Genomic DNA, 22,630 nt, shown 5'->3' with positions numbered 1-22,630 from the left:
CCTCCTTCCAAAGTTCAGTTGAAAGTGGGAGAAAACACACCGGGCTGGATGGAGCTGCTTGGTGCAGCTGCAAAACAGCTGATGGACTCGACCAGAGCGAGCTGTTTACAGTAACAGCCATGCTGGAATAACATGACTGTATTCTTATGCAATTGTCTTGCTCATGTGATGATGGAATTGGTACAGGCAAGAGCAAGGCTGGCAAAGAACATGAGGTATTTAACTGGCAGAAATCACAGAACAGCTTAGGCTGAAAGGTCCCTTAAAGTCCATCAAGTTCTGCCTTGGGCTGGCTGCTCCCCATCAGCTCTGGCTGCCCAGGACCCCATCCAGCCCAGCCCTGAGCACCTTATGGGATGGGCACACTCCTCTGGGCAGCAGTGCCAGGGCCTCACCACCCTCTGAGTAAAGAATTTCTCCCTAATATCAAATCTAAATGTCCCATGTTTTAGTTTAAAGCCCTTGTCCTGTCACTATCAGACCATGCACAAAGTCAGTCTCTCAGCTGCTTATCCACTCCCAATAACTACATGGCTGTCTTGGAAAATGACATTGTGAAGAACTCTTGTAAGCTGAATGTGAAGTTTAGAGGGCCATTATCTCACCCAGCATTCCTGAAGACGGTGGGTTGGGCTGAATATGCTCCAGGGAATTCTCCTGCAGAATATCCCAGAGTTGCCACTGCATCTTTGGATTCAGGATATAGAAGGGCTGCTCCGGATGTCTGACACGATATAACTTGTAGGCTTCAAAAAACTTGTAGTCTGGTTTTCGGTACCACTGGAAAACAGAAACAAGAAGGCAGATGGTTTTATTTGCAGCATGCTCTATCCTACAACCAACGGCAAACAGGAAGGCTATCAGTGGGTTAACCTGCTGCTGCCAAGGGGAAAAGCTCCTGCTGGATCTCTACATGCTGTTTGCTGCCCAACATCACCAAACCTGCCCTTCAAGTCTTTGAGGGGACTTGCCTTAATGAACAGAAGGGGAAAACCTGTATCTCTTCCCTCTGGCAAAGAAGGACTATTATATAAGATCAGCTCTCTCGTATCATTTCACTCTGCAACCCCAACAGCCAGTGATGTTGAGAAGTCTCAGTGCTGCAGATCCCTGTGCCTCTCCACGCTGAGCACAAAGCATCCCATGCTGCAGGAGTGCCCCCAGCACCTCCACCTCCTCGAGCAGGCTGAGCTCATTAGCATCACAACATTCTACTTTCAACAAAAACACTGAAAGCCATTTTGGTACCTTTTTCTATGCCAAAAATACCCCATCCTGGTTTCTCTGACTTTATACAGGCTGTGCATATACCCTGACACCACTTGGAGATGTAGGGCTGAGCAAAACATTTCTACTTCCATACTGCCAGAGGGACTGCAATGCCCACAAGGGAAAATCTGACACAGAGAGGTGACATTAACTTACAACTTTAGAGTTACCCAACACCACCATAATGCATGAGGAAGAAGTAAACAAGAACAGCCTCAAAATGAGTGAGTGTTCATATTAGGACGGAAGCTAACAGCTGCACTTCAAAGCATGCACCTGATCTTATTTACTTATCTATTGCCTCAGCCTCACCTCATGTATTTCTGCATGATACGGTGCTGGATCCCAGACAATCAAGATTCCAGTGTTATACAGTGCATCCTTCAGGAAGTGCTGCACCTCGACAGTGACCAGCTGGAATGACACAACAAACACAACACATTGATACACACAGTCAGCAGCAGCGGAGCAGCAAAGCCCACTGAGCACAGCTATAGCCACCCCTGTGCTGCTCCCAAAGCACGCAGGTAAAGACGTGACTCCTGCAGCCACCCATACACCGCTGGCACAGCCTCCAACAACCTGCACTAACAAGGGTTTGCATTGAAAAGCAAGCACAGGCCACTGAGACAGGCGCTGGTCTTTTGCCCTCCCTGCCCTCAGGCTTAACTCACATCAGCAGCTCTTTACAAGCTGTGCCTAAGAGAAGCACTGTCATAAAAATCAGCTCCCATCTTCCTCATGCTCTCCAAAGGCCTAATTAAGAGCTACTCCATTTACCCTGAAGTATCTAGGCCACCTTCAGCAGCAAACTGATCGTCCCTGCTAACCAGTGCACAGGGACATTGCGGCTGGCCCAGATGTCTATTACTCGAAAAGCAAAATGGGTTTCCTCGCATCTGTTTCCAGCTCCAGAGGATTAGGCTTTCCCTTCCCCATGAGCACGGCGTGGCCTCATTTCCTTGCAGCAGTGACAGTATCTGGGTCACCTGCTGACAGTGCCCCAAAGCTGGAGCACAATGCAGCTCCTATAGATGCAGGCAGCTGGTATGGGCTGCCCCTCAGCCAGGTAAGGCTGGGATGCCATGGGGCAGAAATGATGAGGAACGCTGGCGTTTCATTTTCATTTTGCTGTTTCCATTGAAAGGCTGGAAATCTTCCAGGACTTTTTTTTTTTTTTCCAGGGAAGAAATAAAATAAAAGCTGATGTGAAACATGTGGAAGGACGATTCAAGAGAAGCTGAGGAAGCAAAGGTGGGCCAAGCACAGCCATGTGAGCCAGCAGAAGCACGCCAGCCTCCAAAGGGCTGCCCAGAGACACAAAAGCCCAGCCGTAAGAGGCCAAGTGGGCCTCTGGCTCCCTGATACCTTCAGTGCCTACCTGTTCTGTCAATAGAGGGACTGATTCTAAGTACTTAAACACCATTTAAACTGACACACAACTTACTTGTCTTGCTCAGTCTTTTGATTCTAATTAGCTGACTAGTCCATTCATTTACTAGTTAGAGTTGTTATCCAGCTAACTCATTGCTTAGCAAATATCTTGCTAGCGTAGCACTGACTCTATTGGTACAGTTACCCACCAGATCATAATAAGCTGCTCTCCAGCTAATGCAGTTTCTTCCCCATAATCCAAACATGCTCTTTCAGCCATCACAACCTTACTTCACTCTGTGGGTGTTCTCTCTCCTTTCTTTTCCCTGCAGACTCATTAATGCCAATATCAGCAAATGCAGTGATGGCAGAGTGCTTTCCAACACAGCCAAGGAGGGCTGTAAACAAGAGCTAGGAGAAAGCCCTTGGTAATCTGCTCCCTGGTCAGCTCAGCTGAAAGGAATCGTGTCCTACATAAAGACATTAGTATTCCCCCCACAGTGTCCTCAGCCCCTACTTTTGTAAGATGTGAGAGCTTTCCCAGGGCAAATTGATGCTTTGCAGTAGAGACTACAGGAACACATGCCATTAAAAAAGCAGGACAGAGGGAACAGTCGAGGTCTAAGAAAATAAGCAAGTGAACATTAAAGAGTTTCTCTATTTAGAACAAACACCAAGCTTGTGGACCTGCAAGCCCATCCTCAGATCTGAGGATCACAAATTTCTCTCCGGACACTATCATCACCCCATTTCTTCTTAAACATGAACAATATACCCCATTGTAAAGTTAAAGTCTGCAACTTGTGAACAAACTTCACAACTGGGTACTGTTCCCAAATCTCATTGCTTATGTTTGTTAAAGAAAACGTAGCTCTTTTAATAAAGAGCTATTTAGCAACTCAGAGCCACTGGTCACCCACACCAAAGGGACAGCAATGAATACAGACTGATAGATTAGATACAGAGCATCCCACTTCTTTCATTTGAGGACTGGACTGAGGATGAGCCAATGGCAAGAGCCAAAACAAGAGCTGCCATGGGGAACAGCAGCAGTGCTCACACTTAACATTTAGCCCAAAACTAGAGCAGCCACACGGCAATGTTGGTGCTATCCCACAACATGCAGTCATGGTGTTACCCTCCTCCCTGTGCAAATAACCCAAGTCACGTACATATTTTCACTGACAAACAAGTTTGTATCGCAGGAAGAGCGGCAATTGGCATTTTCTTCTGAGCAAGATTTCTCAAGTGATAACGCCTATCTGTCATCATAAAGCACACAGAAGGAAGATAAAATACAAGGTCAAACAGGGCAGAGGAAGGATGTGAGCTGCCAGATGTGGCTGCCAAAAAAAAAAAAAGACTGGCTGAGCAAGGACAAACCATCCCACATCTGAGTGCTGATTGAACACAGGGGAACTGAGAGGAGCAAGCTGCAGAGCAGAGCACAGCAGGGTGCAAACGTTCCTAAGTGCATTTCTTGGGCACTTATTTTCAGCCATTTAATGACCATATTAATACGCATCATCTCTGAGCAGAAAAGAAGCACGGCCTCCAGCACGTGCTAATTTAATTGCAGGAGCCTCAGAAGGTATCTTAGCAATGGGAAGAAGGTTTGCCCATGTCCCTGTTAGGAGGAAGGCCATTCCCCACCATTCAGCTGGATTCACACAGGCTGGATGTGGCTCTGGGCAGCTTGATCTGATTGCTGGCAAACCTGCACACAGCAGGGGGTTGAAACTAGATGATCCTTTTCAACCCAGGCCATTCTATGATGATTTTATGATTCAGCTTCCAAGCAGAGGAGAAACATGCAGCTGTGCCATGCCTGGTTGTTTGAACTTCCATCACACCCACCTGGGAGTTAACAAGACGAATTGTTGTTTTTTGCCCCACGTCTTCTTGAAATCCCTTGACAGGAGCCCCGTTAAACCGCAAGACGGCATCATGGCTGTCTGAAAGCAGAACAGAGTGAAAGCAGTGAGCTAACAGCTGGCTTTGGAGCTATGGAGACTTGCCATGTAACCACAAGTAGCAGCCCAGCAGGTATGGTGGGGATAGGCTCATGGTTGGACTTGATAACCTTGAAGGTCATCTCCAACCTTGATAATTCTATGATTCTACAGTTTACACACACAACTTGAGCCAGACACCAAGCGTTATTACACCCCCAAATGTACACTTACAAATGGTGTTTGATGAACTCATTGTGGCATCCTGTCTGTCTCCCAGTGGTTGTGTCACGCCCAGCATTTCCTCCATTTGGTTTTTCACTGGTAACTCACAGACTTTGTTATCACCCAGAACTCATCAAGGCCAGCACTGCCCATTAAACAGGATCTTTTCCTCATTTCCTCAGCAGCCAAAACCATGCAGAATCATTAGCAGAGACGCCTGCTTGAGCTAAAAGGTTCAAGTTTGTGACTCAGACACAAGGCCTGCTAACTGAGATGGCAGCTGGGTTAATGGTATTTGCCCAGGTCACATTACACGGTGTCCCTTCCAGAATTCATCCAGTGTGATCTGGAACAGACTGATGCTTCAGCCTAAGGGACAGGCTAGGAGACTGCAGGCACAGAGACACTGCTCTGCACACCTGGCACGCTCTCCACTCTGCAGCAGCAGAGGCACAGCCCATCCATCGCCTGGCTGCTCACATCCCAGATGCAGCCTTTGCATGCTTGGATTATAATGTGCTGTGACAGCAGCATCAGCTCATGAGCGGTCCCATCACAGGAGTCAGTACAGACACTGATGGAAACAAGCCAGCTGGGTGACAGCAGAGCATCAAACAAGAGATCGGGTCACTTCTGAGAAAGCTCCAGCCCAGAAAGGTGCTCAAAGTCAGGTCTGCCTTCCTAGTTCTGGACCTCCCTGACCTCAAACGCTCATCAGGAGGCTAAAACAATTACATCAACCTACTGCCAACAGCAATTTGTATCAGTACTTTGCTGGTTAATGCTACTGTCATCCTTCTCATCACATCCTTCAAGGCATTTCAACACAGCTCATGCTGTTCATCCTCACCCAGGACCTGCCCTGAGGGGCACACACTAGGGACAGCCTCTGGGCACATGGCAACACAAACCCTCACCTCCCTACAGCAGCCTGCCACTGCAGCTGAAAGGTTTCCTTCCGTTGTTCCTGAATAATGTATTAAAGGGTTATCTGACTACTTGTTTCAGAGGATGGAGGCTACTTCCAGCTTAGTACAGGCCAAAGGGACCTGATCGAGCTGATAACTTACAGACACTGAAGTACTGAAGCCTGCAAGCCATTTCTACAGGAGAGAACCATCTTATATACTACTCCTGCAGCGAGTGCAGTATGAATCTTCACAGAGGCCCAAACAATAAGCAGTGAACAAAGTGGGACTGCGGCTATAGGAGAATTTTCCACCAAGCACAAAACCCAGAGCTAAAGTCAGAATAGACCCCAGATGCTGCTTCCTTAAAGATACAACATCCTTTAGTATCCAGACTCACAGAGCACGACCGATGCTTCAGCGTTTGTTACCCTTTGCACTGACTTCAGATCAATATGGGCAGATAAGGCTTTGAAAACTATCACCAAACTCCATACAACAAATGGAGCCCTCTGAAGTCTGTCCCATCCCATGGCTGTAGCACAGCACAGACCTCTTTTGGGGGCCACTCACTGTCAGCTGCCCCGTGGGCTCAGTGAGGCAGTGTCACTGCTGGATGATCACAAGCAAGAACGAGACTCAGAGGAGACCTGTGAAGGCCGCCCAGTGCCAGCCAGTGCTCAGGGCTGGGTCAACTAGAGCAGATTGCTCATGGCTGTGGTCAGTGGTTTGTTTTTTTCCCTTTTGTGCTTTGGTTGTGTTGGGGGTTTTGTTTTGCTGTTTCTGTTACTTCCCTCTCTGCAGGAGTCTTTCCGAATAAAACAAAGTTTCTGACTGTTGAGCTCACGGTGAGCACATAAGCATTACTCAACCCACCCCACACCCTCTTCAGAAACAAACACTTGAGGTGCCAAACCTCTTCCCGGTATTCAGTATTAGCTCTACTCTCTGGTGAGGTCAACACAGTCATGAAAGTTTAAAGGACTTGCTATAAAGGAGAAGTCACATCCTCTCTGCTCCTTTGCATTCCCCCTTGGGGCTTGCCCATGGCTGAGTATTTTTTACTTACTGTTTTTCCTGCTGAGGAAGAGCTGTCTTATACCATAATCAAATCTTTGCAAGATTCTGGAGTTAAGACTGCAGCTGTTTTCTATCACAATCCTTTTCATTTCTGAGAAACTGCTGCTGCCATCAGTGGTTGCTCATGGGAGCAGGCATGCCCGAGTCCTAACACTCATAGGAACTGTCATCTACAGCACCATAAGGAAGCCTACAGTGTGCAGTGTACACACTCAGTGAGGAGAAGAGCATCTCATCATGATTCCCATCTCCTCCTGGGCAAAGCACTGCAAGGTTTCAGCTTATTTTCAACACCTCTGTGGCTCCAGCAGAGCAAGAACGTGACGCTAGGTCTCTTCTGTTCAGTGCAAGTTATACAACAGTATTGCTTGACTTTATCCTAGTAGAAAAATACCAACCTATTTCTGGTCCCAAGTGAGATGATTTCAGAGAGCCTGCTGAGGACACAACAGCACAGCGACCCAGGGGGCCCACTGTTTCGTTGAGGCTTTTCTCTGGCAGGTAGTGCTGCCATTCCGAGGAATTAAATGGGCCGTCTGATCCCCGTATCATGGTCACGTTCACCCTGTCCCGCAGCTGGCACAGCAGCTTCTCTGGGCTGAGTTTAGCAGCATTCATCTTCCCATTGTAAGTCACGTTGTACTTGTTCATGGACAGGTAGTTCTTCCTGACCTTCTGCAGCCTGGGTATGAGGTTTCTGGATGAGCTGTCCTTATCCCATACCTTCACATGGTCTGCTGCTTTCCTGGACTTCTCCACTATTCCAGAGGTGATGCCCTTTACTTTGTTTTGGTTGTTGGGCAAAGCTTTAAGCATCTGACCCACATCAGCAGCAGCTGCATGGAAGAGGCCCTGTGATTTAAACAGGTTCCATTTCTCCAAAGTCCTGTGAACCTGTGTATCATCGTTCTTGAAAGGAACATAGTAGCTTCCTCTTGTCTCTTTCCACAGGCAAACCGTCAGAGCTATCAGTATCACCACAAGAACACACATCAATTTTTTCAGCACGTTGATGTGAACCATAGTGTACGTCGCATCCACATGGAACACAGTGAGCACAGGGCAGGAAGCTGGTCCTGGGGGAGAGGAACATCTCAATCAAGGGCTGTGCATATGAACACATACATATAACATCATAGGCTGCAGTGTGAGGCAAAGGGTGGGGAGGGGGAGAACACGGACAATTTTAACACCTCAGCTCATTTAAAGGCTTCAAAGTCCACCACCTCAAACGCCAAACAAATAGACTTGAAGTGGCTATTAATCATCATGTGCTGTGTAGAAATGAACAAGTCTAACACAGCTAGAAGCGCACCAGCAGGAGTGTAGGTCTCCATTTTGCTTTCTTTTGCCTCCCATCCCAGTGAGCCAATATGCAGATACCACTAGCAGCATTTCCAGAACTGAGCTGTCACTTCATTGCAAGCCTGAGCACTAACGAAGCACATAACGAGGCACATAACCGTGCTGAAAAAAAAAAACATGAATTTATGAGCACCAGGAGTTCCATCAATTGACAACTAGCAACTACACAGGGAACTACTGCAAACCCTCAGTGGGCTGAGTGTGCTCCTGGTGAGAAACCAGCTGCTGGGAGCCAATTAAGCCACAGCATGGCTGTGTTCAAAAATGCTCTTTGATAAATGTTATTCAAGGTATGCTATCCTTACAGGTAGTAAAGCCAGATCCTGTTGTACAGCACTGCCCATCCCCTTAAGCAGCGCCTTGTGTGAGCAGTCACCTCCAGCTCCCACCGGCTGTGCTATAAAAGGGAGCGCTCCAACGGCAGATGGCCTTCAGATGACTTTGTCTTCATGTCTTTTCTACAAAGCCGCATTCCCTAATTAAACAGTTTTATATGAACCACCTCCCAGTGCACCTCGGGAGATCATTATCACCCCTATCAACAACTCCCTCTGCATACAGCTCTCTGACAGCAACATGTGCTGAGCTGGGACATATCAGAAGCCACCAACTACCACCGTCTTACCTGTTGGACAAAGCAGTGGCTCTTCCACTCAAGTCATTTTTGGCTGTGGGCAGATTTTTGTCCAGGATTTAAGGCAGGATATCCCAAAACACAACAGCTGCATGAGAGTTCAAGAAACACCTGCAAAAAATAAATAACAGATAAATAAGGAGAAATAAAACGATCATGGAAAAACCTTGTGGTCTGGGGATGAATGTGTATTTCCTCAGGTAAGTGCAGGTGCCCCGTAAAAGCTGTTATCCCAGCACAAAATATCAGCAGCAGAAACATTAATAACACATCAGCTTTGTAAAAGCTTATGTGTCCATGCACTCAATGAAGTAAAAACCCCAATGCTGATGGTTAATGTGTACAGCAAGCATTGCTAAGAGGAAAGGAGATGAAAAACCTCCCAAGAAAACATCTTGCTAATTGATCTCCAGCAATTGGGATGCTCCTCCTCAAACACAACGGCAGACAATTCCTGGCCTTCCTGGAGCAAGGAAGAGAAAGTAGGATGAAAAAAATCCCTTTACAACATGTTACCTTATGCACAGGCCCTCACAAAATACTGTCTAGACAAAGCTTTTTTTTTTTGACCTCACAGTTTCATTCTAACCAAGGAAACGCAGCAAGAGAAGGCGAGATCTCACAGGGTGATATGCTTCAAGAAGTAGCTTGCTTCTGCAGAACACTGAGTCAGGACAATGCCATGTAAGCTAAATTACAAATGCTACAGTACGTAGCATTAGATTCTATGTACCCTAATGCTGACTACTCAAATTTTAACCCTGTTAAGAAACTGTGAGAAACTGTGATTTCTCACAGAGCAGCCCGCAGTTAGAGAGCATCTCTTCTACCCCCCCCTGCATACAGCAGTGCTTTCAGAATCTGTACACACAGAGAAACAGAACCCCCCAAATGGAGCCACGCAGCACCAACCAGCTCAGAGCAAAGCTCCCACACTCCTCCTGCTTCCCTTCCTGCACACTGGGCAGATTCCTAGCCAGACTTCATTCACCCTATGCTTCTTGACACAAGGTGAGGGGCTGACTTCCAGGAACCTTCAGTCTTCCAGATGTAGGCAATAGCAGCACGTCTCAGCACTGCCAGCTCATGTTCCCCACAGTGAGGAGCACCCAGGGGAGCCTAAAAATTTACATTCCACGCTTCACAGAATGCAATCCCCACCCTGATAACTGCGCACACCGCTGCAGCGGGAACAGTGATTTTGCTTTGACTTGTAAGCAAAAAGGCAGGATGTTTTTTTGCTGAGGGGAAAGGCAGCTTGTTCTCCAGGCTTAACTGCCTGCTCTGGCATCCCGGAGTCTTTCATCCCTGCAGGGAGCTGCAGCCTGGCCTGGCACAGAAGCCCAGCTCAGTGTGCTGGTGCCTGCTGAGTAGTACAAAACAGCTGCCCCAGCCGGGTAGAGGAGGATAACTGGCAATCTGCATTTCCATGACCCACAGCAGATTTACCCTAGAAATGCTTACCACAGCAGCCCCACTGTGTTAGACTAAATAGCCTGGCAAGCTCTTATCTGCTTTCTACGGTGATCAGTAAAAGGTTTAGAGAACGGCCCATGGGGATGCCCCAGCATGCACGTTCCGGCCATGCAACCCTGCTTTGTTCTCCTCCCAAACCCATTCACCTACATCTTTTGGGGCCACACTCCAAGACCCGAGCTTTGTGCTGCCCGCAGTGACTTCAGGCCATGTTGCAAATGGGGCTGACTCAAAGCTGTCCCGTGGTAATAAACCAAAACCACAGAACTTTATGCCACCTCTGCTAATGCGGATATCCCTGGCTGTTGTGCTACCCAGCTGCCCGGGACTGCTGGCTCTCTGTGGTTTTCCAGTTTTCCCTCTGATCCCAGCAGCCCTCAGAATACATGCTTTGCCATTCCTCTCCTCCTCAGATCAGTTACTGCAGTAGAACAACAGGTACGTGGGAGTGATATTAGCTTGTGGGAGCACTGCGGTGATGTGGAATCTGACCGCCTTCCTTCCTACCTGCCAGGCAGTTTCTATTCCAGCACAGGAACTTTCTTACCCCATGACAGCTCAGGGTTTTCCCAAGGCTTTCACCAAGCACTTGAAAACTCAAGCAGGCTGCTTCCTTCTCAATGGGCTCGCTAACATCTTAAAACAAGAAAAAAGGCAAAAGGATCTGAAATGTGATCCTCTTCTACAAACAGAGGATGAGACGGAGGTGCAGAGCAGGAATGCCTCCACTAGAAACAAAGTGATACTCCCAAGGAAACTGAAAAGGTGGATAAAGGATTTAAGTTATCTCAAATTCTCATCTGTTCTTAACATCTCCTGTTCCTGTCCTGGGGAAAGAGATTATTAAGAGTATAGCTGTAAATAAGCTGTGATGGAGTCATCTTATAATGGAAGAACCTGTATTTTTCATAGACTCAACACATCAGGCGAAAGCTGATAATACATTAATTAAAGTGAACACTCTGTTCCTCCAGAGCTGTTTCAGAAGTTCTCTCTGACACTCAGTCCAACCCGGCCTGTTAATTCAGCTGCATGTATTTCCTTTTTGTAATTAGATAAACAGAGTAGACTCACTTCCAGCAATTCCTTGCTTCTTCTCCAAGCATCGCTGCACTGTGAAAATACAACAGCTGTTGAGCCATACGCTGAAGTCAGCGCTGCCAAAGTCAACAAACACAACAAAAAGATGAAAAAGAAAAGTGAAGAATGAGCAGAAGAAGTGTTTTAAGTGAGGAACGTGGTTAAATTTCAGATGACACATGAAGGAGCCAACACAAGTCTGGGAATAGACTGGGAATACTGTGTGTATCTCAGCTAGGCACACACCTTGCTTGGTGCAGCAGGACACACAGTGCCTCCATGAGCACAGGCACTGGGACAAGTCCTTGGCTGTTGGGACCAGCATTGCTGCACCACAGCACTGCATCCTATACTGGATACGGCTGCCCGCCTGATATCCCTCACTCACAGTAAGCTGCAAGGAAGGGAACTGTTCTGGCCTCGGTGCCTGTGTGTAAAGCAGGGCTCTGACTGCATGTCCCCACTCAAGATGCCTTCTCCTGGGATATCGCTTCCAGGTACGTCCTGTTGCTCACTCTGGGCTGGGAGAAGCTTTCAGAGCTCAGCGTAGAGCAGAAGTCAGCTCACAGCAGGCACGCACCCATGGGAGTGTGCTGTGAGCAGTGCTGCCACTGATGACTTTCCCAACAGTAAGGCCTGACCGCAGTATGAGATGTGGAAAACACTGCTGGTAACAAACCTTTCCAACTCCCAGAACTGCATGTTTCATGATCAAATTCAAGAGAAAGAAAGTGGGTAACACTGTGCAGTAACCACTGGTTCAGCGAGGCTTCCATCATCAGTCGGCTTTACCATAACCCTTCCCACACTGAACATCCCTCTGAGCTACAAAGACAAGGGTTTGAGCGCTCATTTAGGACTATTTACTTTACATTACGCCTTCAAATTAAACAGCAACACTTGCTCGTTTTCTCCACCTCTAGGGCGTTCATCTTTCAAAATGAGAGGGCAGCACTTGTTTATTTTAAATTAGCAGCATATGGCAGGCCAACACTTACTGCCTCTGCAAATATCCCCACGCACCAAGACACCTAACCCAGCATTCCACAGCCCCAGGACAATAAACATGCTTTGTGCCAGGAGCTGCTCAGCAGCCCCTCAGGGTATAGCTTCCATGACGCCAGCCTCTTGCAGGTGGGTGTGATATCTCTCCATCTCTTCCAGGACCATGCAGTCACTCTTTACAACTTGCTCAAAGCAGAACCTAATTCAATTCAAACAAAGGGATTGGAAGGAGCGTGTAGAAATGCACATCTAGTGTTTCTGGGCCTGGCCCAGCGGCACAGCTCAGATTTAGTTCTTTGCTTCCCATGCAGAGCTCGTCACACAAGGGCAGTGCTCCTCACCACGGCTCCCCCCTGATGACACCCAGCACAGCCTACCAGAACATGTCATTTTCAAAGGACAAGCAAAAAGAAGTTATAGTACATGAATTTCTATTACTTCTCAGGCCAAAAATAAATAAATAAGTCAAAATGTTTCCTTTCAGTGCAAGGAATCTGAACATAGGAAAAGAAATTTCCCCAGGAAGCTGTTAACAGTGAACACAAGCTATTAGGGAAACCTGCGTCCAGGTTACGTGTCAGGGAGGAGCTGCTGTAACAGACAGGCAGGAATCCATGTAGCAAAACATACCAAATGTTGTCCACTGTCAAAGCAGCAGCCAGGTTCTCGGAAGCCAAAATATTTACAGTAACAGATGTCAAACACGCGCTGTGCCAAGGCAAGTTGGCGAGTCACGTCCTCACGCAGCAAGCTCGTGGTGTATCTGCCTTTGGATGTGAACACCAGCAAGCACAGCTCTAGCTTGAATTTAACCCCACACCAACATAAGACGAAATGTGGGCTGATAGCGTTATAATGAACAGAAACACTTAGCACAAATCTAAGCATCTACTTAAAGACACTTCAAGAGCTTAAACACTCCTCCCCCCCTGCACCCAGAGTTTCACATATGTATTTATAAAATCAGAAAACACTACTGAAAGTTTCCTGAAGAAGGCATCACCTGAAACCATCTTGCTGTTTTCTCAGCATCCCCACAAGCATGAGGGAAAGCAAAGACATTAGAGTGCTGCCCATCCAGAACTGATGGCTGAACCCCTGCTGAGAGCAGCTGCCGTGCCACGCACTGCACAGAAACCCACCTAGCAAACATTTCCCTTTGCTGCTTCTCTCTTCACAAACCATGGCAGCAGCCCAGTGAAGGATTGTGGAGGTTATGGGGCACGACACAAAGTGATCTGAAGTGCAACCAAGTAGTTAAGGAAGGAAGATGCAGTTGCTGGAGAGAAGAAAACACTGTGCTTGTGAAGCTGAAGTTAAAAGGCAACAAAGAACACTGCAGGTTTTAGCCTCCTTTTTTCCTGGATTTGAGCACAGAGAGCACCACGACAGCCAACCTCAGCACAAATGTGGTTTTTATCAAAGCCAGGTAGCGACTTCCAGGAGTGGAGGAAGAGCTTTAGACAGATCAATCCAACAGAAACACGAGTTGCTCCCTGAAGCAACAAAGGAGGCCCAGACATTCCTGCATCCCTCTGCGCAGCGCTGGCTCAGCACTGGGTTCAGCACAGAGTGTTGTTGCAGGCTGACAGCTCTCATGTGACCCAGAGCTTCCAGAGACAGGGAAGGCAGCCACCCACACCCAGGAGAGCCAGGAGGATGGATGGGGCATCAAGGGGAGCATTAGCCAAAGCCTGACTCCTTCACAGCCAGATGAGAATGCAGCTCCCAAGAGCAGGCTGCACAAACACACAGCACCCTTCCTTCCCCTTGGTGCCACCTGGCCATGAAGAAGCCAGACTTCTTCTTTCTGTGTGGAAACTCCCCCAAAGATAGAAGTCAGGCATCTTTTGTGAGCAGGATGTTCATTGCTACCAGTTGCGACACTCACTTCGCTCCTCACCCCCACCTTGCTTTCTGAGCAACAACACAGCACCTCCCCTGCTAGTAACAGCTGGGGGAACAGCTGCTGTTACCCTGAGGTGAGTGCACACACAGCAGCATTTATGTGCAGTTTGTGCCCCGAAAGAAACCCATGTTGATCTCTATAGCAATTTCTACTAACATCACAGATCAGTTCTGTTTAAACACAGTGTTAATCTCTTGCCCTACCACTGCTTTTGTCCTTAGGTCAGCCATCTCACTGCACTGCCAGGACTGACTGCATCTTCTTCACTGAGTGAATCCTAAAGGGAAGCAAGCACACAAAAACAGACATGCAGCACAGGGAGCGGCTCTTCCTTACACTCCTGTTGGCATCCCATGCCATGAACTGCAGTCAGCCAAGTCGTTGGAGCACTGCAGGACATGAGGCCATCCTGGAGAGCTTCTCCTTGCTTTCTAATCATCTTGAACCTGTCTGATTTGAAACTGCTCCCCAGCAAGTATAGGAACCCAAGCCTCAGAATCCACAGTTACCTAAAGTAGTATATCCATGACCCAAACAGAGGCCAAAGCACTTCACTGAGGCTACCCCCATCCCTAAGAAAGGAAACTGAAATTCAGCATCAAACACTCAACATTCAGACAAACCAGACTTTCACAAATCACAGAGAAGGTGCAGAACACTGCAAAGCTCACCTCTCAGACTGGGCAGCAAACACTATCTACAGTTATCTCTTTCAACAAAACACCTTAATAGGTCGCACAGATAAATAAACATGCTAAAACCATCTCAGAAGCAGACATCTACGCTTATCTGAAGATGAGAAGCACGGATTATCTTCACCTGCAAGCAAAATCCAATCGAACTCTTGCACGACAGGCTACCACAGCTGCTACGACTCACAGGAAGTCTGCAGGGTCTGACACAGTGCCTGGCTGCTTTCAGGCAAGAGCTGCTGTTTTCACATAGCTGTCATCTCACACCCAGCAACTTCCCACACGGTTCTTGAGCCTGCAAGGCAGATCTCATGACACCTCCAGCCTCCGTCCAACCGATCTGAAGCAAGGCAGATTCTCCCCGTTGCTTAACATTTGAGCTCAGCTCAAAAGTGGAAAGCATTGGGCTTAAAGTTCACCCAACTTCAAACAAGGCTGACTTTGATCTAGCTCAGACTGAGCTTTAGGTTAAAGTTACTCATTTATTTTATTTAAACAAACCTGCCTCCTTTTACTCAGTTTTAAGGGGCAGCCCCTATCCCCATTTCCCAGCAGAGGACAGGAAGCCAGAAGGTATGGAAAGAGCAGGAGTTCAAGCCCGCAGCTAGAGAGCATAACGCAACCACCCATACCTGTGCTGCCTCCCAGGCTAAGGGGCACTGAGTGGGCTGAAGGAAGCAGCCCAAGTGCTCACTTGCTTTCTAGCAAGTGACTGTGTGGGAAATAAAATCTGAATTATTTGGGAATGCCACCATAGTCAGCTGAACCCAGGAGATCTGAAGGCACACAGCAGTGGTCAGCATGGGGTCCTCCTGGCAAATCTCTGGCATAGGACTGACTTCCAAGAGAACCAAAAGTCAACTCTAAACAGACTGCTGCAGTTTGGGTATGAGCACAAGCGAGTTGAGCATACAGGTGCACTCTTCTGCCATTTACCTGACCTCATCTCTACCATCCCACAGCCTTTCTTCCCATCCTTGGCCAATCACACCCTAAGACCCTCACTGCCTCCTCTCTTTTAGAGGAAGCTGAACCATTGCAACCGAAGAGCTGACAAAAGCTATTGAAAAGCCAAACAGCGTCCTCTACAACTATACTAAGATCATTCATTTGCATTTCTGTGACCTTTTGTTTTTCCCCACCTCCAAGATTCAGATCAATTCAGCTAAGTTTCTTCTGCTTACACTGAAATGTGTGTATATCCCTGTATAGGATATATTACAAATACATACACTTACGTACTTATCTTCTTATATCCCCACTGATTACTGAAGTAGAAAAGAGTGCATTCAGGATACAAAAAGAAATGGATGCAACTGGGATAAAGACTTTTTAAATAGCTGACCAACATGCATAGGGACCACAATGGTATGTCATCAAGGGAAATGACTACTACAAGTCATCTTCTCCAACTTCTTTTTCCTCTTTCTGAAGCATTAAATATAGAAATAGCCAGTTAAACAAAATCATTGGCCTTTTTCAGACTGCAGACACCTCCAGGTTTTCTTACCTACTCCCGGCCAGTTTGCCCACAGAGAAGACATGAGATCTCTGCAGGGCACAGCCAGCAGATCTGGCAGCTCAGAGGTGTATGAGAGAAGGAAGCTGGAAGGAAGTTTCCCATGTGCTTACCTTCAGGCACTGGGTCCCCTGCACCCTTTTGAGTCTGTCAGGGCTCTGCTGTCTCCCAGAGATGAAAGCACAGCGTTCAGCACTATCTAACCAAACGTGCTCCAGCAACCAGCACAGAGGCACCAGTGGTTAGCGCTTAATGAAACCACTTTTCTGACTGCAGCTGTTCTTAAATGAGCTATTTTTAAGAGGCTGAGGATGTACAACACCCTCCAGAGTTGCTCCCACCAGCAGCTGGGGGGCCCTCCCTGAGTCAGTGCAGTGCTGCCATACAGCTCCCACCATACAGCTGCTTCTGCCAGCTTTAAGTGCGACCTTCTTAACATGCCTGCACCTCCAGCATTCTCCTTCCTGGTCCTCCAAGCCCCTTCACTCTCTCCTTCCAGCATTGGCTTTGTACAAGGGAATGCTTAAACTTCTGGAGCTCTTACTCAGGCTGACGTGGTGGGCAGTTACCCTCCTGCCTCAGTGAGATCCTTGCATCCACCTCCAGACCTCCTCCTTCCCTCAATGAACATCCCACTTTTGGAAGTCCTTTTCTCACCTGCTTTTTTTTGGTCAGCTTTTCTCCCATCTCCCCCAGACCCTCAGCATGCAGTGCCTGTTCTGTGCTCCTGGCTCACTGAGATGGTGTGCATTTCAGAGCTGACATACAAGTCCCATAGGATGCTTCAAGTCAGAAGTAATGCCTGAGGTGGTCACTTTTATCCCCAGCTGCTGGCAAGTAGCTATAGCAACTGCATCTGGAAACCTGAAAAGAAGTCAAGCAAGCCACCTGCTATGCAGTGACCAGAGCAGAGCACAGCTCTAACCCACACCAAGAGCACTGCCATATTATATCTCTAAATATAATAAACATGCATGCATATTTGTAAAACCAAATATAAACACATTGAAACATGTTTACACATAAGCACATACACTTTAAACCCTGGTATTGCATAGTGTTAACTAACACCACCACAACTTCAGAATAACATATGCAGAAGTGAATAAGCCCTGGACTTTGGCACAGACCTCATGAATATGAGACAGCAAAAACCTCAATCAAGCAGAAGCAGGCTGATACCAGGAGACCTTAAGCTGCGTACACAAACAGCCAGCTCCAGATCCAGAAGGCTGCCCAAAACTGATAGCACTGGCGGAGCCATCCTGAAGCCAAACAGCCCAGATGAGCTGGCAGAATCAAGCACGCAACATTAATTGCTCCGTTACCTTATGCAAAACTTAATTACTCCATTACCTTACACATACTGAGCCTCTCTGTTATCTTACACAATACTGTTATGCATGCATCACCCTTTAGAGGGAACAGTACTGCAGCTCTGGGTCCAAGCTATTACTTGCTGTGCTCAGCTGGTCCAGACATCCACCCCACAGAACCATGCTGAAGTGAATGCAGCACACTGAGCCTTGGATCGTCCTCACATGTTGCTGTGCTCCTCGTGGCTGCAGGTAGTGCAGGGCATTGCTCCCATTGCAGTGGGTAGGGCTCTGCTTCTCCCCAGCCACTGCAGGGAGCCACGGGTTGGGGTGAGCTTTAGCTCATGCTTCCCCATTTCAAATGAGCAGGAAAGAGAAACTGCCCTTTTCCATTTCAGACACTGACAGGCTAAACACAGAGTCACTGCTGACAAGGGGCTTGTGCAGATTGAGAGGTAAAGATACTGCAGACCAAACGTACCCCTGACTTTCAAATACTTAACTCCCCCAGCAGCCTTTGCAAATTATAAGCCAGCCCTAACCAGGCTGCCTCATCCAAAGCCATATTTAGTAAAAGGGGACTAGGTTTGGCTGTCCAACAGAAGGACTTCTCAGCATTCCTAAAGGAAATGAAGGTTTTGTCCTGGCACAAATGGAAGGAAAGTCCCCAGTGCACTCAACCGGTTCAGAGAATGAACACCTCTGCAATCAAAGCAAAAGCTGAGCTTTAGAGGTCAGCTTGGCCTTAGATTTCTGCTATCCTAAAGGCTGGCATCCAACCAAGGCCACAATAACACTCACTGGTGCAAACTTAGGCTTCACAGGAGCAGGCAGAGCCACCTTGAGCTGCCAGACCTCCCCATGGAGGCCCAGTCCCACTCCCACACACTGCAGCCCTTAGATCTCACTTGCTCCCCAGCAAGCCCAAGGCCACGCCCCAAGACAATTATTTGTCCCATGAGCTGAGGGTTCTCATAGAGGAACACGGAAACAAACCAAACCCAAACGAAAACCCTCGTTTCTAAAACCAGTGTTTTAGAGAGGAAATGCTCTGCGGCTGACCTGCTTTATTTGCTCCCTTTATCCACAGCAAAAGCCATCTCCAGCTCCATTTCCTTCTTGCCCCACAAACACAACAGCTGCCAAAGATGCCCAAGGCAGCACACTGTGCCCTTCCTCTTTCCCACTCATCTATCTCCAGCACTGCATTCCCTCAGCTGCTGGGTATCCTGCTCCAGGTCCCCATAACCCTGGTAGGAGCAAGGTGCTGCCTGTCCCACACACAGCCACCCCACAGCTCCCAGCACTGCAGCTCTTGGGTTTGCAATGCTAAAGGTAACACAACACTGAGAGGCACAAGCGTTCTTGGCCAGAAGGAAAGAAAGAGGGGGTGTATTTTCCATGTTAAAAATGCAGGTTTTATGCAGAGGAGGGAAGATTAGCATGTTTCCAGTGACAGAGGAAGCAGGGAGGGGGCAGAGCCCCCCTCATCTGGCATTCCTTACACCAGGAAGTTAAGGATTGAAAAAAGCAGCTGGACAATGAAATCCTCTCAGAGTCTCTCTGTGCATGAGAACAGGCACAAATCCAACACCTATAGCTACAGCCACCTCTGAAAATCCCCTTACCAAGTTTGCTTTCCTTTGTTTTCCCTTTGTACAGGAGAATGTGGTGTCAAATAAAGAGCTCAACCAAACACTCCCCCTGGGGGCTCCTGGCACCAGAATCTTCCTGGTCAGGATACCCAAAGCCTTGCTGAGTGCAACCAGGAAGCTAAACAGTGTACACTAATTGTATACCAAAGGGTAGCCCATTCACACAATTATGGAACTAATGAGGCCCCACATTAAAGCACAGAGCTCTAGAAATATTCCTTATGTGGTACAGACGTTTTGGACTAGCTAATTATTCAGGGAAACAGTTAATGAATGCTTGCAGGGGTGTGATAAGGGTGGGTTGTCAATAGGAAAGAGAAGGAGAGGGGAAAAGTGTAGGGGTAGCAGCAGTGAAAGCACAGAGACGTCCAGGCACAGCCAGCTGAGGTCAGCCATGAACTCAGCCAGCTCAAACTCTCTGACCCAGCAACACAAGCAGCATCCCCAAGGATTGCTGGGGAAATCCCAACCAGCAGGAACCTCTGCACACACAGGAGTTTTGTGCAAGTCAGAATAACCAGCTGGAACTTAGACATTTACCTCTGAGGCTTAGCTAGTATGTATCAATATCCACAAAAGCACACAGGAAAAAAGCAGAATCAGTGTTTTCTTTTGTGTTTTCTTTTGCTTTACAAGAAGTATAGGATGGCTGCAACAGAAAGAGCAGAAAGCCCTCCCAGTTCTCACCCCCATCCCAACTCTGCATGCAACATGAGGCAATCCCAGTGCAAACAGGGGCTTTGAATACATGTGACCTTACTGCACTGACAGCAGCCATGCTCTCACTGCCAAGCCTGTGCAAGCAAGAAGAGGGGAAGGGAAGGGAAGAAACTTCATCACCTTCATCTCCAGGATCCTTCGCTGTCCTCAGCAGCTCCTGTCAAACTCTTCCATTCACAAGGGGGTGGCCAGGTGACGTCCAGATGAGCCACTGCCACATCTGTGCCATGCAAGCAGCTCTTCATGCCCTCATCTCACCTCTAATTGAGCTTCCTGGCCTGGGAAAGAAATTAAGGAGACCACATGAGACAGTCACATCAGCCAGACAGGCTAATCAGAAACTGTTGGACTACTGGAACAGGGTGGTAAAAGCAGTGACTTTAAACATGAGCTGTGCTCAAGTAAAACCACACAGAGTCCGAACAGCAATTGGTGAAACTTTACTGAGGACCAAATCTGCTGGTCATGAACTGTGGGCTGCAAAACAGCCAGGAGGTTAGAGCTCCTATTGCAATGGTGTGGGCAGAAGAAACCACCCATAGGGTGGAATTATGGGCTCCTAAGCAAGTCTCAGAAACAGCCACTATAAAGCCCCATGCAAATGAGGGCTCCCTGACTCCTGCACCACCCATAGCCAAAGCGTGGTGGAGCAGTGATGTACAGCACATACCCCACAGGCCTGGCCAGAAGCACAGCCTTTACAGAGCTCGCTTTTCTAACCTCTCCCCTACATCTAGCAGAAACACGGTGCCACTACAGCACGTGTCCCAAAATCCTCTTAAATAAGACACTAATCACAAGACTATTTAGCAAGTCAGTGCACACAATCCACCCAAAAAAACACAGCCTCCCATAATTACGCTGCCCCAGGCAAGTTCCCAGTGCACGCACATGGCCTGGCATGGTCTGACCCACACAGCCAGCAGCCCAGCTTCCAGCTGAGATCCCAAGTGCTCGCAGGGCTCACAACTTATATTCTCCAAATGTGCCTATAACTACCTACAGCACCAGCTCCAGCACTGCTAGGATTACCTGCAGTTGCTGGATGGGAAGTTGCCTTTGTGCCAAGGGATATGGTCAGCGGGTGATACTGGTGGTAGTTAGATGCTGGACTAGATGATCTTAGAAGCTTTTTCCAACCTTAATGATTTATCATTAGTTCTTCTACTCTTCTTTCCACGGGTCATAAATTATGTCTCCTCCACCCTTCCTCAGCTTCAACGAGTGCCCCAGGGCTGCTCTGACAGAGGAAAACACTCCACTGCATTCTGGTAAAAGAAATCCTGTTTGTTTATTGTTGTTACTTCATGCTGTTACATCCCCAAATGCCATCACAAGTCTTTAAAACAGGGGAAAGGGAAAGGAAAAAGGCATCTCTCCAGTACCTCAAAACAAGTCATGCTTCTGGAGTGTTGTCTGCATGGAGACAGATGGGAAGAACCAAACCAAATGAATGGCAACCATATATTTTAAAAGTATGAGTTAATATGCAGCAATGACCTCGTACGGCCCCTCATTTTTAGCTCAGGTAAGCTCTAGTTTCATTCATTTTCATTCACTTCCAGGGTGAACTAAACAGAGTTCAGTTGAAGAGTGTTCACCATGAAACTTAACACCATTTCTGACATCAAATTTTAATTAAGGATTAGCTCTAAAATTCACATTCTTTGAATTTTTCTCCCTAGACTAAAGGATACGATTATTTATCCATCTAATTAAACAACCCACAAATATCTAATAAAATATTCATCTGACTGCACAACCATAACAACAGGGAAAGCTCCTCAACCCTGAGGCATGCATTGCACTGCATCGCAGCAGTGCTTTCCCTCTGAAGGAGCCCACTGCATCGCACAGAGGTGATGATGGAGCACAAGATGAACTCCTTACCAGCAGTTCAGCCAAAAACCAGAGGCTGCTGAATTCCTAACACACTGGTTATGCATGTGAACCAATATACTCGCCCACAGATTCCTGGAGAGAACTACTGCAGGATTTCTCCCAGGATCAAAACCACAGCAAAAGCTGCTGTACCCCCCTTACCAACCAGGGCAAATGGAGAATGATGGGGTTCCAGTAAGAGAGGGAGGGAAGGCAGCAACACCACACGTGGCAATGAACTTGATTTTTCCTCAGGTGCAGACTTGAAGGAATTCCCACTGACTTTCCAGAACCCACTGCTAACCACATATGAAATTGCTGAGCCACAGCACCTAAAACATTCCCAGCCAAAACACACACTTGTAACAGAGCAAATAGTGACAGCTATAACAAGTAGCACATAAACCCACAGAAAATGAGATTCCTTCCGTGCACGTCTCCCACACCTCTTCCCCCAAAGACTCATGACCCATAAGCCCATGCATGGACGAGGGCTCAGCACAGCCCACACCACAGATGTCCATACAGCACGTGGGGCCATTGCTCAAAGCCAAGCTTTGGTCATGTTTC

At 47.6% G+C, this 22,630-nt stretch overlaps 1 protein-coding gene across 1 annotated transcript in view; it reads right to left on the bottom strand.

Annotated features, from left to right (window-relative positions):
* Positions 1 to 22,630, bottom strand: part of ST6GAL1 (ST6 beta-galactoside alpha-2,6-sialyltransferase 1) — a 28,875-nt gene that overhangs the window by 1,594 nt on the left and 4,651 nt on the right. The window contains exons 2-7 of the mRNA XM_015871201.2: positions 20,300 to 20,457; positions 8,799 to 8,918; positions 7,207 to 7,884; positions 4,501 to 4,598; positions 1,582 to 1,683; positions 606 to 780 (exon numbers count right to left, since the gene is read on the bottom strand). Coding sequence (XP_015726687.1) covers positions 606 to 780; positions 1,582 to 1,683; positions 4,501 to 4,598; positions 7,207 to 7,831 — 1,000 coding nt within the window. The 5' untranslated portion in view covers positions 7,832 to 7,884; positions 8,799 to 8,918; positions 20,300 to 20,457. The remainder of the gene's footprint in view (positions 1 to 605; positions 781 to 1,581; positions 1,684 to 4,500; positions 4,599 to 7,206; positions 7,885 to 8,798; positions 8,919 to 20,299; positions 20,458 to 22,630) is intronic.

Source organism: Coturnix japonica, chromosome 9, assembly GCF_001577835.2.
Source record: "Coturnix japonica isolate 7356 chromosome 9, Coturnix japonica 2.1, whole genome shotgun sequence".
Classification (NCBI taxonomy): Eukaryota; Metazoa; Chordata; class Aves; order Galliformes; family Phasianidae; genus Coturnix; species Coturnix japonica.
Note: the sequence above shows the minus strand (reverse complement) of the source record. Positions and strands in the feature narration are given on the sequence as shown.